The sequence below is a fragment of the Chiloscyllium plagiosum genome, unplaced genomic scaffold, assembly GCF_037043375.1.
Source record: "Chiloscyllium plagiosum isolate Xiang-an unplaced genomic scaffold, Cpla_swu_hap1 HiC_scaffold_1, whole genome shotgun sequence".
Taxonomy (NCBI): domain Eukaryota; kingdom Metazoa; phylum Chordata; class Chondrichthyes; order Orectolobiformes; family Hemiscylliidae; genus Chiloscyllium; species Chiloscyllium plagiosum.
This window is the reverse complement of record NW_028270139.1, coordinates 92957793-92974653: the sequence shown is the minus strand read 5'-3', so window position 1 is coordinate 92974653 and position 16861 is coordinate 92957793. Positions and strand designations below refer to the sequence as shown.

The 16861-nt window shown below is 40.7% G+C and overlaps 1 protein-coding gene across 7 annotated transcripts in view; it reads right to left on the bottom strand.

Annotated features, from left to right (window-relative positions):
* The window catches only part of LOC122549366 (mesoderm induction early response protein 3-like), a 78572-nt gene that overhangs the window by 27519 nt on the left and 34192 nt on the right, over nt 1-16861 (bottom strand). For all 7 annotated transcript variants that reach the window (XM_043689098.2, XM_087988942.1, XM_043689105.2 and 4 more), the window contains 2 exons: nt 7323-7405; nt 4828-4900 (listed from right to left, as the gene is read on the bottom strand). In XM_043689098.2, the coding sequence (XP_043545033.1) occupies nt 4828-4900; nt 7323-7405 (156 nt within the window). The remainder of the gene's footprint in view (nt 1-4827; nt 4901-7322; nt 7406-16861) is intronic.

Sequence of the window (16861 nt, the reverse complement as noted above, 5' to 3'; positions counted from 1 at the left end):
TTGGAACTGGGGTGAGGTGGGGGAAGGGGAAATGAGGAAACTGTTGAAGTCCACATTGATGCCCTGGGGTTGAAGTGTTCCGAGGCGGAAAATGAGGCGTTCTTCCTCCAGGCGTCTGGTGGTGAGGGAGCAGGGGTGAAGGAGGCCCAGGACCTCCATGTCCTCGGCAGAGTGGGAGGGGGAGTTGAAATGTTGGGCCACAGGGCGGTGTGGTTGATTGGTGCAGGTGTCCCTGAGATGTTCCCTAAAGCGTTCTGCTAGGAGGCATCCAGTTTCCCCAATGTTGAGGAGACCGCATCGGGAGCAACGGATACAATAAATGATATTGGTGGATGTGCAGGTAAAACCTTGATGTGATGGATGTGGAAGGCTCCTTTAGGGCCTTGGATGGAGGTGAGGGAGGAGGTGTGGGCACAGGTTTTGCAATTCCTGCGGTGGCAGGGGAAGGTGCCAGGATGGGAGGGTGGGTTGTAGGGGGACATAGACCTGACCTGGTAGTCACGGAGGGAACGGTCTTCCGCAAAGACCGTCACGTTCGAGACACCACCCACGCCTTCCATCTCCTCCAAGACTTCCGTTTCCCCAGCCTCCAATGCCTCATCTTCACCATGCATACCCAATAACCTCTACACCTCCATCTGCCATGACCAGGGCCTCCAAGCCCTCAGTTTCTTCCTCTCCCAATGTCCCCAACAGTACCCTTCCACCGACACACTCATTCGTCTGGCCGAACTGGTCCTCACCCTTAACAATTTCTCCTTTGAATCCTCCAGACCAAAGAGGTAGCCATGGGCACCCGTATGGGCCCCAGCTATGCCTGTCTCTTTGTTGGCTACGTAGAACAGTCCATCTTCCATAATTACACCAGCACCACTCCCCACCTCTTCCTCCGCTACATTGACGCCACCTCGTGCTCCCGCGAGGAGGTTGAGCAATTCATCAACTTCACCAACACGTTCCACCCTGACCTTAAATTTACCTGGACCATCTCTGACACCTCCCTCCCCTTCCTGGACCTCTCCATCTCCATTAATGACAACCAACTTGACACCGAGATTTTTTTTTTTACAAACCCATAGACTCCCACAGCTACCTGGATTACACCACTTCCCACCCTACCTCCTGCAAAAATGCCATCCCGTATTCCCAATTCCTCCGCCGTATCTGTTCCCAGGAGGACCAGTTCCACCTCAGAACACACCAGATGGCCTCCTTCTTTAGAGACCGCAATTTCCCTTCCCACGTGGTTAAAAATGCCCTCCAATGCATCTCGTCCACATCCCGCACCTCCGCCCTCAGACCACACCCCTCCAACCGTAACAAGGATAGAACGCCCTAGTGCTCACATTCCAACCTACCAACCTTCGCATAAACCAAATCATCGGCCGACATTTCCGCCACCTACAAAAAGACCCCACCACCAGGGATATATTTCCCTCTCCACCCCTTTCCACCTTCCGCAAAGACCGTTCCCTCCGTGACTACCTGGTCAGGTCGACGCCCCCCTACAACCCACCCTCCCATCCTGGCACCTTCTCCGGCCACCGCAGGAATTGTGAAACCTGCGCCCACACCTCCTCCCTCACCTCCATCCAAGGCCCTAAAGCAGTCTTCCACATCCAAAGTTTTACCTACTCATCCACCAATATCATTTATTGTATCTGTTACATTGGGGAGACTGGATGCCTCTTAGCAGAGCACTTTAGGGAACATCTCTGGGACACCCGCACCAATCAACCACAACACCCTGTGGCCCAACATCTCAACTCCCCCTCCCACTCTGCTGAGGACATGCAGGTCCTGGGCCTCCTTCACCGCCGCTCCCTCACCACCAGACGCCTCGAGGAAGAACGCCCCATCTTCCGCCTTGGAACTCTTCAACCCCAGAGCATCAATGTGGACTTCAACAGTTTCCTCATTTCCCCTTCCCCCACCTCACCCCAGTTCCAAACTTCCAGCTCAGCACTGTCCCCATGACTTGTTCTACCTGCCTATCTTCTTTTCCACCTATCCACTCCCCCCTCCCCCCCCACCCCAACCTATCACCTTCATCCCCTCCCCCACTCACCTATTGTACTCTATGCTACTTTTTCAACACCCCCACCTTCCTCTCACTTATCTCTTCACCCTTCAGGCTCTCTGCCTGTATTCCTGATGAAGGGCTTTTGCCCGAAACGTCGATTTTACTGCTCCTCAGATGCTGCCTGAACTGCTGTGCTTTTCCAGCACCACTCTAATCTAGAAATAAACAGCACACTATGGAACCTACAAAAAAAATGGACTAATAACCAGGATTCACCTACAAAGGAATGAAAAAAGAAAGCAACAACACCCCAAGATTATACAGATTACGCAAAGTACACAAACCAGACATCACTTAGACCCACTGTGGCACTCCCTGGAACTCCATCGCATAAACTTGAACAAAAACAAAAACTAAAACATCTAATCAGCTGATCGAAAAACTCCATGGACATAGACAAGGATGAAACAACAATTTCATCTGTTATAGTAGCACTGTTCACTTCAATTGACAAAACTCTAGCCAGAGAGACAACAGCCAACCTCCTGGACAGGCAGAACAGACAACACTACAGGGAACCTATCAATTAGGACTGCATATTCAAAATCCTAGACCTGTGCTTGACGACACACTTTACGTTCAACAATAATATACCTACAGGCTCACCCATCTCTGGGATCATAGCAGAAGCAGTGATGCAAAACTGGAACAAATAGCCCCCCCCACAAATCCAACCCAAACTCTGGTAGATGACACTTCGGTTCTCATTAAGAGAACAGAAATTGAGAACACTCACCAGATTATCAACACCATGCTCACACGTTCAGATTTACAAGAGAGGAGGAAACCAACAATTAACTCCCATTCCCAGACATGATGGTTGAAAGAACACAGAGTGGTGAACGCACCACTAAAGTGCAGAGGAAAGCCACACACACCGACCAGGTCCTGAACTATAACCACAACTACCCAAACATACACACTAAAGCTGCAGTATTAGGACCCTGTTCAAAAAGGACTACAACACACCAACACTCCCCAACTTACGAAAGGAAAGGTAGAACATCTCTGCAGACTATTTGCCAAACAGAAGGTAGCCAGAGAATTTCGAGAAGCATGGCACTCACTCACAGACACCATCAACAAGCACATAGACCTAGAACAGCTACTACAACAAATAACCAGAACCGGCAACCAGAAGCAGCAGGAACTAAATTCCAGAAGACACAGCAGCGCTTCATAGAAGTTTCCAAAGCACTGTAGATGTCACCTACACCGGGGACGAAACTCCTGCAAATCAACTTGCCAGCTCGCGAATATACCCACAACTACAACTGGTGCCTGAGCTACAGATCTTTATGCAAACCTTGGACGGACCTAAGAATAGAAAGGCTTTAGAGGGATGAGAGACTAGAGTGGGATGTCTTGGGTCAGCGTGAACAAGTTGGTCCAAAGGGTCTGTTTCCGTGCTGTATGACTCTACAACAGAGGTTTCAGAATTTCGCAAGCCCGGAGAAATAAATTAAGGATTTTTGATGATACTTCATGGAGATATTTTTAACTAGGAATTAACAAGGTTTCTTCCTCATGAAACGGAAACGATACTAAAATCTTTCATTTTCAGTCAGAAGGGTAGCACAGTGGCTCAGCGGATAACACTGCTGCTGCACAGCACCAGGGACGTGGGTTCGATTCCAGCCTTGGGCAACTGTTGGTCTGGAGTTTGCACATGTCTGTGTGGGTTTCCTCCAGGTGCTCCAGTTTCCTCTCTCAGTCCAAAAATGTTAGGTGCCATGCTAAATTGCCTATCGCGTTCAGGGATATGCGGGCTATGTGGGACAGCAAAGATGGGTGAGTCTGCGTGAGATGCTCTTCAGAGGGTCCGTGTAGACTTGATGGGCCAAATAGCCTGCCTCCACACTATAGGAATTATATTTTGTTCTAAGTTCACATGCTATCAAATTATTACTGTAAGAATATTGTTGGCATTATGGAATTACTGCCAGAAACTGGAAGATTATCTTCAATATATAACAACTTTGATAACATCTTTCATATAGTAAAATGGATGAAGGCATATTATAGGACAATCAACAAAAATAAACATCAAGCTAAATGAGACATTAGGTGAAGTGACCGCAAACTTGACCATATGACTTAAGAGGGCAGCTCAAAGGAAAGAAAGGAACAGGCAGAGGGGTTCGAGGGGAATTGCAGAATGTATCGACAAGAACAGCTGGAAAGCATGAAGAAGGGTCACTGTATCTGAAACATTAACTCTGCTTTCTCCTCACAGATGCTGGCATACTGAATGAGTTTTCCAAACAATTTCTGCTTTTGTTTCTGATTTCAAGCATCCACAGTTCTTCCGTTTTTGTTTTTTTTTTGCAGCTGGAAAGCATGTCTCCCAGTAATGGGAAGGCAGTGAGGAACGGAGAAAGGGCCAGAATTTAAAGAATGTAGAGTTGTGAGGAGGATTTTGGATCTGGAGAAGATTGAAAATATCATGAAAATAAAGCCATGGACATAACATGAACATAAGGATGAGAATATTCAAAGAGAGGCCAATACTGAAGTAGATCAATGAACAAATCAGTAATCGACAAATGGGACCTGGCACTAGTTAGAACATCTAGATTTCCCAAAGTTTGACAGTGACTTAATGCATTCACTTCATCCCATACCACTAATAAAAAGCCGTGAGATCGAGAAATAATGGTGACTGAAATAAAAAAAACACATATGGAGCACACATATGTAGCACTGATTTAAAGATAGAGTTAATTCATAAACACATGCCTTACCTCGATCACCATCTTCATATCTACACAGGCTAGACGGAATTTCAGCTTGATACTCTGAACCCACCATTATTTCCTAAATAAAGGCAAATGAATATTACCTAATGAAGGCAGCCATCTAAAATTCTACAAAGTAATATTATGATTAGGCAGAATCTGGTTTAATACAAACTAAAGTTACAACAACCTTCTCAGATATTTCCTACAACGATATTAAATCATTTTAATTCAATGAAAAGATTATCTACAGGTGGTGGTTCACCTTCTGAAAACTGGATAAGATCTATCTCACTTATAACTGTGATTCTCTTTCAATTTATCGCTCCCGTCAAGTTACACTGCAACAGATTTTGGATTTGCAGTGGTTTAGACATAAATGGTAAAAGCCAACACTGCAGTCCAAACATAAAAATCAGAATTAGAAGTCACTCTCTCTCTCTCTTTCATGGATGCACACACATATACAAGTCTATGGGCTGAATTTGTATTTGCAGAATTATATTTGTAAATACTTCTGTTTTGCTCAAAAAGCAGACAATCTGCAGGCAGTCCATTCATGTAATATTTTGTATATTCCACTTTGAAAACAGAACCAGTCTGATTCAAGATTGGGATACAAACAGACTCTGACCTCACACCTTTAATGCATTGACTGAGCGGAGATGCCATCTTTTGTTATAAAACTTTAAGTTATCTCAAGAAGGTGACTTAAAACAAGGAATGGATTAATGAACCGAAACCTGCATTCTAAAAGGTTAAAGACTTAACACTCTAGGTTTGTTCAATATACCATTGTATGACACTATAATCTTTCACTATAAATTGTGTCTTGTGACCTTATATCCACAGCCACCTGATGAAGGAGCAGCACTCCGAAAGCTAGTGCTTCCAATTAAACCTGACTGACTATAACCTGGTTTTGTGAGATTTTTAACTTTGTACACCCCAGTCCAAAACCGGCACCCCCACATCATAAAAATCACACATGACTTCAGAATTGCATTCTACTGAAACTCATTTTCAGTTCCATCCACGGGAAATAAAGTCACTTTATATTGACACAAGAGTTGAAATCAGGAAGCAAAACTATATGACATGTAGAAATTGACACATCTATAAGAATCACAGGTGAAGTTCAAAGTCAAGATATTAAAATAAACAGTGTAAATAGCTGTCTTTATTAACAAAGATACAGAATTCATTACTAAAATGAACATCTATTGCACTCAAATAATAGTTTCATCATTTATCTAAGCTATGGATCACAAGCAAAAATTCTCACAATTATGAGAAGCTCAGTAACAATACATAATTTTCTTTTGTTTTATCCCACAAGGAATGTACTTGATTGTCTCAAGGCAAATATTTTTACTCTACACCATGTTCAAACTAAGACAAGTACTTCAAAGCACCTGCAGATCAAAAAGTTGCTTCCATTCAAGTTGCTTCCAATGCTAGTAAGTTAAACTTTTCTGGAATCTGATTTTAGATGATGATCACCGGTCAGAGTCAAATCTCAACTAAAGCAGAATAGAAGTGGTATTCGACAATGGAATGCCAACAACCAGACTAATGAGGAAAGCAACACAGCCATCATTTCACTCTATATTACAATCTAGGTGACTCCTGTTGGATGCACGGATGCCAGGTGAAGCCATATCAGTTAAGTACTTTGACTGAGGAAGAATCAGAAAGACATGCATCAAGAAATGCATGAATGAAATTTATTACAAATCAACAGCAAAGGCCCATCAGCTGCTGTGAATCCTCTCCAAATACAAGTTAGCATATTTAGGAGGGAAGCAGGGAGTTGCAAAATAGAAATGTGGGTCCCTATCTCTGAGCAATCAGGACACACATGACTGCTCTTGGCATTCAAAAATGGCATTTTTGTAAACACAAAATTTGTAAGATTCAAGACTTACGCAATCTTTGGGAGTATAAATAGAATTATTCATATGCCATTAACTTACACTGAATTGTTTTGCCTAAAATAATGATTTTAAATTATTTTTTGGACGCCAGAGCTTCAAACTTTCTTTTATAGCAGATCATCAGAAAAACTTTGTATTGTGCACCGACAGAACAAACTATTTTTCACTTGCTGCTTGCTTTATTAAAAAAATATTAAGACGACTATCATTGAGGATAAATAACAATCTTATACTCATCATGTGTACAGTGACCCCGAATTCTTTTAAACTGAAATAAAATCCATTGCATCGCCCTTACAAATGAGTTAAGAACTAACCTTCAGGAATATCTACACAAGGAGTTCAATTTAGATTAATTCATCCTATGTATTCATGTAAATAACACTTAAATTTATTTCAATTCTAATAGTTAAAGAATCAAACACAAGCTTAATAAATTTTATTATACTATATCTGACAAAGTTATTACTCATTCTGCTGCACAACTGCTGAAAGAGATCTCACTTATTTTAACTGATAATACACGGTTAGAGGTCAGATTGAATAATGTTGAGTTTACAGTACCTTTTTTAAGTCTTCAGGTGGTACACAATCATCTTGTCCTTCTTCATCTTCAGATTCTTTATCACCATCAAACGTGGTGCTTGCTTGATGTGAGAAATTTAAAGATTGTTGTCAGAAAACAGCCAAAAACATATGTTTTCATTATGCTCAAGATGGAAGAAAATGTTTTTCTTGACCAAGATTCAAATCAACCACAAGTGCTAAATACAATACCCAGAATGCATATTAATCATGGATTTTTTTTATTGATCCATGGTGAGATCATTGCTGAAAAGGCCAGCACATATTGCCCACAACTAACTGCCTAAGTGGTAAATTGTCTTCTTGAATTGTTAGTAGTTTGAGAGATTTAGGTACAAACACGTTTCAGGTGTCTGAGCTTGTAACAGTGAAGGCACAGTAAATCAATTCCAATATCTAGTTCTTTAGGCTAAGGGACAAATAACATTCACATCACACAAATGCCAAGGAAAGAACAACACCCAACAAGGGAGAATCTAACAATCCAACTTTTGACATTCAAAGGCATTACCAGTGCTGAATCCCCCATTATCAATATCCTGGGATTACCACTGAACACTAAATTAACTTGACTAGCTATATAATTAAATAATGTGGCTATAGGAGCAGGTCAGGGCTATGAATCCTGGTGTAGTTCATCTTCTGTTGCAGTCTTGATGCAAATATAGCAAAATAACCTTCAGAGATTAGTTTAGAGTGACTGCCCATAAGTCTGATCACCATCTATAAAGCACAATTCAGCAGGGTGATGTGATGCACCCCTCTTGCCTGGATGATAGCAGATTCAACAATATTCAAGCTGGAAATGACCTGGTACAAAATCCACTTAACTGGCAGCATTTTCATGAACATTCGCTCCCTTCATCATCAAAACACAGCGGCAGCAGTGTTGACCATCTACAAAATTAACTACAGAAATTCATGAAGGCTCCTCTGATTGCATCCTCCAAATTTGGCAACAATATCATCTAGAAGGTGGCCACCACCTGCAAGCTTTCTTCTAAGCCACTGACCAGCCTGGCTTTGAATTATATTGCTATTCTTTCAATGATGCTGGGTCAAATTCCTGGACTCACCTGATCACTCACTCCCCAATCATCACAGCATTCTCAGCCTCTGACCTGCTCGTGTAGCTGCTATAATAACAGTTAGACCAGTTCAGTTTCTGATCAATGGGAATCCCCAGAATTTTGAGAATGAGAGTTTCAGTGTGGATAAGGCCATTGAACGTCAATAACAAATGGTTACAATTTCTTTTGCTGGAGATGGACATTTCCTGGCACTTAAGTAGGAGTGTGAATTTTAGTTAAATTTACTAGCCCAAGCCCAAATATTGTTCAGATTTTGCTGCATATGGGCACTAACTGGTTCAGTATCTGACAAGTTGTAGTGCTACCAGACAACCTGCAGTCACCAGCAAACATCTCCATGTCCGCTCACCAGCTCCCGTTCCCCAACTCAGTGGAGAGTTTTTCCTAATTCCAAATTAACTTAGGTTCCACTAAAGCTTCTTGAGATTACACTCAGTTAAGTGCTGCCTTGATTCCAAAGACAGTCACTTTAACCTAATCTCTGAAGGTTCTTTTGCTATATTTGCATTAAGACTGCAATGAGCCCAGGAGCTAACTGAGCCTAACAGAACTTAAACCATACTTTGATGAGTGGGTTATTGTTGAATAAGTGCCATTTGATAGCACCTTCAATGTCACCTTCCTTACTTGGCTGATGATTGAAAGCAGACTGATAAAATGTAATTGATTGGATTGGATTTATCTGTTTTCTATGGACACGACATACATGGGCAACTTGCTATGTTATTAGACAGATTGCAATAATACATGATTCTTGGAACAGCTTGGCTCGGGCTCTGGCTTGTTTGGAAAAACAAGTCTTCACCACACAGTGACATAATCAGGGGCCACAGACTATACTGTATCCAGTACCTTCAGCTATCTCATCATCACTGATCAAATCAAATTAGCCACAGATTAGCATGTGAGGATGGGACATTATGAAGAAACCAAGATGGAGCATCAACTTGACACCTATGGCTAGAAACCGCCTTCATTGCTCCTACTTCCATTTCCTCAAATCCTTAACTATTCACCAAAGCTAGCAGCTTTTGTCCACTTTATTTCTTCCCTTGTCAACCAGCCATAGTACTACACAAAACAGTTAACATCAGGTACTGTCTCAGGTAAAGGAGAGGTTAGGTGATCCACTAAACCCAAAGCAATTCAGTTTTTAAGTATCACTTTTATATTTCCATTTTAACTTCCAAGAACATTTATAATAGAAATCCTGTATAATTAACATTTCAATTATACGTTTGCAACAGTAGCAGCATCACAACTGTTCATAGGATGCAATTACAGCTTGACCATTCTGGATAATTATAAAATGTTGCTTATGTTGATGTTTATAATGCTATTGGTTCAATGGCCGAGAGGTATTAATTGCTGAACCATTAATTCAAAGACTGAGGTAATGTTCTCGGGACCTGGGTTCCGATCCTACTTCAGCAGATGGAATTTGAATTCAATAAAGAACTGGAAATAAGAGTCAGGATGACCATAAATCCATTGTCGATCGTTGAAAAAAACTAACACCTTTTAGGGAAAGAAAACTGCTATCCTTACTTAGTCTGGCCTAATTAAGGATGGGCAGTAAATGCTGTCCTCACCAGCAATGCCAGAATAAAAAAGATTGAAGCTAACAGGAACTGTTTGAGAAATATTCAAAATGTTCAATGATGAGATTTCAAGTAAGATCTGTCAATGAAGATGTGTCCTGCATAATTTTGAAGGACACAAACATAGCTATACATCTGGAAGAATGGGCACCTTTGTAGGCTTTGCACTTTTTACTCAAAGGAAACATCCAATATGAGTAACTTTAAGTAACACACGACCATGCCTTAATTAGTCAAAAAGATCTTAAAAAGCCTTAAAAAAATCATTAAAAATACAGGCTCAAAGCTCTTCTTAATGACCGATCTTACCTTCGGGATTACATGTAAACTATGTGCAATTCGCCCTCACAGTAAATGAATTGAGATGCCAAAATGTCTTGGAAGCCCTTCAGTGACATCATTCTCATTCTCAGAATACTATAAATTATCCTATTTTATTTTGTCAGGCTATTACAGTGGTCCAATCATTGTGCTTCAATTTTATAGTGTAATATTTTACAGTAACTATTTTGAATCATTATCATAGAACCATACTTTTGGATACCTATTTGTGTCACTGAAAAAGACATCATTGCAGAAAGGAGTAAAGTGCAGTTTTCAGACATTCCTGCTTTTGAGCAGAGTCGGGCTATAACCATAATCAGAAGCAATAAGTGCCCCTCGCAAAAGCATCTAAATGCTGCATGCTACCTATTCAAACACAGTTAAAATTAATTTGTAATTAGGGAATAGTGTTGTCCAACCATTTGTACAGTACCAATATCTCTCTACACCAAGTAAAGCACAATTTCCAACAAAAGTGACAAAAGGAGCAGTCTGCTAGATGACAATGACTGCGAAGAGAAGTCAGAAAACTCAGCAGACCTGCTTTGTCTTCACAGTCTAAGTTTTTTTTTCCACTGTGAACAAGGCCAGTTTCAGATTAATTTGAGCTCTACTCTGTTATAATGTCTAAATTACCAACATTACATTTTTAAACCAAATAAAAGCCTCCCTTTCTGGTATCAGGGACACAATCAGATAATTTCACTAACTGATCTTTGGTAAACCAACATTTCCTCACAGCTATCAGTTAATAGCTAACAAGTATGTTCATACAAAATAAAAATCTAAATCTAAATACAGCAATATCATAATTAATAATTGTAACACTTGGGATAGATCTCACCTACTGTTGAATGATTAATCAGTTTCCAGGTTCAACAGGAGCTAACGAATACAGAAATAGTATCAAACTTGCTAAGTAAGTTACAAAGGCAGGACCACTATTTTTGTTCCTGCATACATCTGAACGCAACCAATTACAAGAACAGCAATATTTCAATGCTAAACATTGCTTTCACTACAACAGGGAGCAAACTGCTTAGTTTTCTTGCTTTTTAGCATCCATCTTGTATCACTGGTGTATGCTGTCTAAGACTTACAAACAAGATGACATGCTTGCCTGAACAAAAGCGCGAAGTCAAAACATGACATGTCAACAACTACGAAGACTCTTTCAAGTAGCCCTTCAACAGCTATGCATGCAAGAAAAGATAGCTGACCTCTGCCAGTGTTATATAACAGACAATACGAGATATTTCCACATGATATAAACTGTCCAGTTTCATGAACTACCTTCATTGAAGAAAAACAATTCTTCTGTCATCCCTGCAATGAAACCTGAGCTGTTCTTCCACTTCACACGATTGTTGATTTAATAGCATAAGGAGTGACTACTACTGTTGATATTTACAAATCCACTTGACTTAAAAGAAAGCATGTAGTTTATCAAGATTAAGTCTGCATACTAAATTATTGAGGGTTCATTAGCTTTTTAAGACTTATTTGTTCACAGGATATTGGCATCACTAGCTAGGCCACCTATACAGTTTATTGTATAGCTGTCTACCACTGAACAGTCCGAGGTGGTGGTGATGAGGCACATTGTTGAACTGCTGAGAGTGTCTGTCAAAATTAAGGCCATCAGAAGGACAATTTTCCATTCAGAAATTATCATCTCCAGGAACACTTAATTAAACAAATTTAACATCTCTGGACGAAGTAACATTCATTTACAAAGGAGAAATTAAAGCAAATCGGTTTCAGAAGACACAGGAAAATGGATCTCAATTAAATTCTATAAAAGATTGGTTTGTAAAATCTGTAATAGATCAAGTTGAGCCAGTGTTTAAGATATTTCAGAACAGAAATACCTCATGACCACAAATCATTGTAAATCAGATGACCAGTTTCCACTGGAGAGTGGCTAATAAACAATGTATTCCATTATATAAACTATTAAAGAAAATCTAGTTGGTCCAGATGTGATTCTGAAGGTGATAACCCTGCAGTGAACAAGTAAATTCATCATAGATCATAAGATCAAATTAAGTACAGCAACTGCTTAATGTCCAAGCTATTTTTTTTTCCTTGAACAGAGTTTTGGAAGTAGATTCCTGCTTAAAGCTGCAAGAAAATGCAAATTTTACCAGATCTTGGGCTCTTGCACCCTGTTATATTTAAGTGTCCTAACCTGACATGAATGCAATCATTATTAGGTTGATGTTTTCGATGCCGGGTGTTGGGGGGGGATGGTGGGTGGGGGGAGAGAAGAAGGATGAAACATGAATCAGAAGTGTATGCAGTTTTTAAATCTTCACCTCAAGACTCAAGGACACACCTGGCTATACCTCCAGAACACAAGTAGTTGGTCTCCAGATGACCAGAGAAGATCTTAAATGGAGGACTGAAAGAACTTTGCATCCAGCTAATTCAAAAGTTAACCAATCATACCAAGAATACATACAGCTTTGCTGATATCCCAGCCATTTATAAAACTATAATTCATAAGAATTATGTGGCAAACAAGCAAAACAAAAGTTGTAATACTGACAGAGGGGGTTTTTCTAAGTTTGTGAGAAGTGTTTGTTGATTGGAGCTGAGCTTCCTGCTCTACATAACATGTCATCTATACCACCTGATAGTCCTCAAATACATTAGTTTCCAGAAAGTTGTTGCAATCCTCTTTGAAGAGCAAAAGAAAATTTACAGCTCTTCACCCAAAAACACACATGCACAAACATATGAATCCAAGAGAGTAAATCTCCTTTATAACCCAGTGATCAAAATGCATGTGCAAACCTTCTTTGGTCTTTGCTTTAAGGCAATCATTACAAGTTATTTTAGACCAGTTAATGACTGCTTTATAGCAGCACACAGAAACATCAGATATGGCATGATATAAAATAAAAAATTAATTCAAATGTCTCTATAGCCTGTTAGAAGCCCCAAATTTCATAAGAAAGTGTGCTTTATTGGGGTCCTGCTGCAACTTGAGGGGCAACCCTGCTTAGTTAATCATCAAAAATGGAAGTGCTGAAACACAAAATAAAAAGTATAATTTCAGGTCAGAACTGATGAGGAGAGAAAGTATTTAGTTCAGAAGCATTTTTTTCCTAATGTGAAAACTCAGAAACTTCCGCCATATAAACTGGCATACACAAGAAAAACATCAGCCAATCATCACAACAACCCTTGAAGAATTGGACTAATGTCCAGACAAAGTTTAATTTGCCAGGATGGATTCAAAACTCTTTTTTCAACATAAGCAAACCAGGTTTCGTTAGCATCAGAGGTTTTAACAGGGACAACAGCATAAAAATGGCAATATTCTCACCCACTCTGGAAGACAAGAGATTCTGAAGTGTGGGGAGAAGAACAGACTGAAGACAACACGTGAGGATTTCTTGTCTCCTTTGATCCCAAGTGAGGTAAACTGGTTAAAGTGATGGCGAAAGACTAGAAAGAACATTTAAATACCACCCCATCATGGATGAAGTCTCACTTCCAAGTACTGTCTGGCTGATCCTCTAATAAAGGAGCATTTGATTAAAAGTCGGCATGAGCTAGCTCCGTCTTTGGCACTGTGAGATAAAGTTCCACCTGTTAAGGTTATTTTTGAGGAACCACATAAATTACTTGGCTGAGTGATTAAATTATCAAGAAAAAATGCCTGCCAGCAATGGAGCATTTGTCAATATCAACTTCTCACTATATAGAAGTCTATATAAAAGCAGAAATGATGCAGTTATGGACTGATGGTTGGCCAAGTGCTTGCAAATCCCAGGCTATCTTGTTGACTGAGACCGCCTCTCAACAAAAAGGGTTGGATAGGGTGGGTTTAACAGTAAAAGGTGACATCCTGGCACCAAGCTTACTTGACACCAGACTGACCGACTCCTCAGACAAGCCATCACCAAACTAAGCTGAGCCACCGCAGGAGGGGTGACCTGACAAGGACCATTCTTTTTGGGACCTGTGGAGCAGGTTTCTGGTGGGGGCCAACTTACCTGGCGCCCAGACCTCACTCCTGCAGTGACTCTTTTCTTGGAGGATTGATGAAGACTCTCCCGTCTGGTGCGGGAGGAGACGTCCAATCATAAATTGCACAATGCCAGGTTGTGCTTCAACTATAACTGCAAGAACCTGAAGTGGCCAGCTGCCACCACGAAGATGCCATTACATTTGTGCAATGTTTTAAACCAGCAGACAACTTGCTTGAAGATCAATGATCTTTCCAAGCTGGAAAACAAGAGAACACAGAGCTCAACCATGTGAGAAAGTAGCGGCTAGATTTATGCTGCTGGGGGAAATGTTACGATACATCAGACGAAGGGCAGAGTCTTTCAATGACTGATGAACGGGAAATAAAGTGGAATTGTAGCCCAACTAAAAAAGGGATTTAATCAGCTATGCTCATTGCTGGAAAAGGGAGATTTTTCCTGTTTGAGGAAAAATAAATTACTTTTTTGACCTATTTATAAAAATTGTTTAATCAAATAAACTACCATCTGGGTTATCAGCTTTGAGTTTTAAAAATGCATCCTAAAAATAATAAATTGCTGAAAAATAGACATTTTGTCTGAACTGTGTGTCTTGCACTGAAGACATTTTGCAAGAATTCAAATTCAAGGAGAAAACCATCATTTATACCACATGAGAGGAGAGTGCTGACGAGATAGCAAATGCATCGATTGGAAGAGGAGTTGCCATGAAAATTGCACCCATAAATGGGGATAAATATTTTATATACAGCCAGATTTTGTTAAATTTAAACACGGTGGCACAGTGGTTAGCACTGCTGCCTCACAGCGCCAGAGACTCGGGTTCAATTCCCGCCTCAGGCGACTGGCTGTGTGGAGTTTGCACATTCTCCCAGTGTCTGCGTGGGTTTCCTCCGGGTGCTCCGGTTTCCTCCCACAGTCCAAAGATGTGTAGGTCAGGTGAATTGGCCATGCTAAATTGCCCGTATTGTTAGGTAAAGGGGTAAATGTTGGGGAATGGGTGAGTTGCGCTTCGGTGGGTCGGTGTGGACTTGTTGGGCCGAAGGGCCTGTTTCCACACTGTAAGTAATCTAATCTAATCTAATCTAAACCAGGCAGGGTGACTGAGTGGTCAGGGGATTGCCCTGAAAAGTAACCAGTGAATATTTGTCTTCTAGTTTGCTGAGTTGAAACAGGCAAACCAACATAAACAAGTTCTTTATGTCTGCAACATGTATTAATACATGCAGCTTTCATTACACATAAGTGCGCGACACTGCAAGCCCAAATGACAATTGAACATTGTGCAAGGAATTATCGTGACACCATTCAGGATTATCTGGCAAATTTTGTCCAATTGCAGAATCACATTAAAATGCTGATGGATCCAACCAGCCCATGCTCATAAACTGTGCCTATTTCAAATCAATTTTGACTAATTTCTCAGGGCAATATGCTGACCGGTTTTAATTATCCATGGCAATAACACTTATCAGTTAAAATTTATATGCCAAACAGTCTTGAAAAGTGCCCATATTACAGAGAGGTGATGCTGGAGGTCTTAAATGCATTAAATGCATTATATTACAAACAAATTGAAGAACAGCTTCTTCTCTACTGTTATTAGACTTTTGAATGGACCTCTTTCATGTTGATCTCTCTCTGCACCTTCTTCACAGCTATAACATTGTATCCTGTACTCGGTTTGGTTACCCTAATGGACTTCTATTTTACGATCTGCCAGTAAAGCAGCAAGACAACACTTTTCACTCTACTTCAGTGTATGTAATAACAATGAACCAAATCACAAAATTTCCAGAACCTAATCAGTGTATCTCAGAACTTTGTGGGATGCTAGGGAGGAGATTCCTGATACCTTTTTTTTCCACCGACAGCCACAGATGAGGTACCAGAAGATTGGAGAATGGCTAATATCGTGTCATTACTTAAGAAAAGGCTGGGGACTATAGATAAGTGAACCCGATGTCAGTGATGAATAAGGTGAGGGGATTCTGAGGGACAGGATTTATATACATTTGGAAAGGCAAGGATTGATTAGGCAGAATCAACATGGTTTTGTGCATGGGAAATCATTTCTCAATAACTTGAATGAGATTTTTTGAAGAGGTGACTAAGAAGATTGATGAAGGCAGTGTGGTAGGTTTTGCTCACGTGGACTTCTGTGAGGCATTCAACAAGATTCCATTTGGTAGACTGGTTAGCAAGGTTAGATCACAAAGAATTCAGAGGAAGCTCGCCATTTGGATACAAAATTGGCTTAAAGGTGGAGACAGAGAGGAGTAGTAGAGGGTTGTTGTTTAGACTAGAGACCAGTAACCAGTGGTATGTCGCAAGGTTCAGTGCTGGGTCCATTGCTCAGTTTAGAGTATCTGGTCAACGTGGACGACTTGGACCAAAAGGGTCTGTTTCCTTTTGCTGTATAACTCTCTGACAATGGCACAATTAGCACTCCCATCTCATGCAGCCTAAATGTTGACTTTTCCCTTGAACTTGTATTCTTG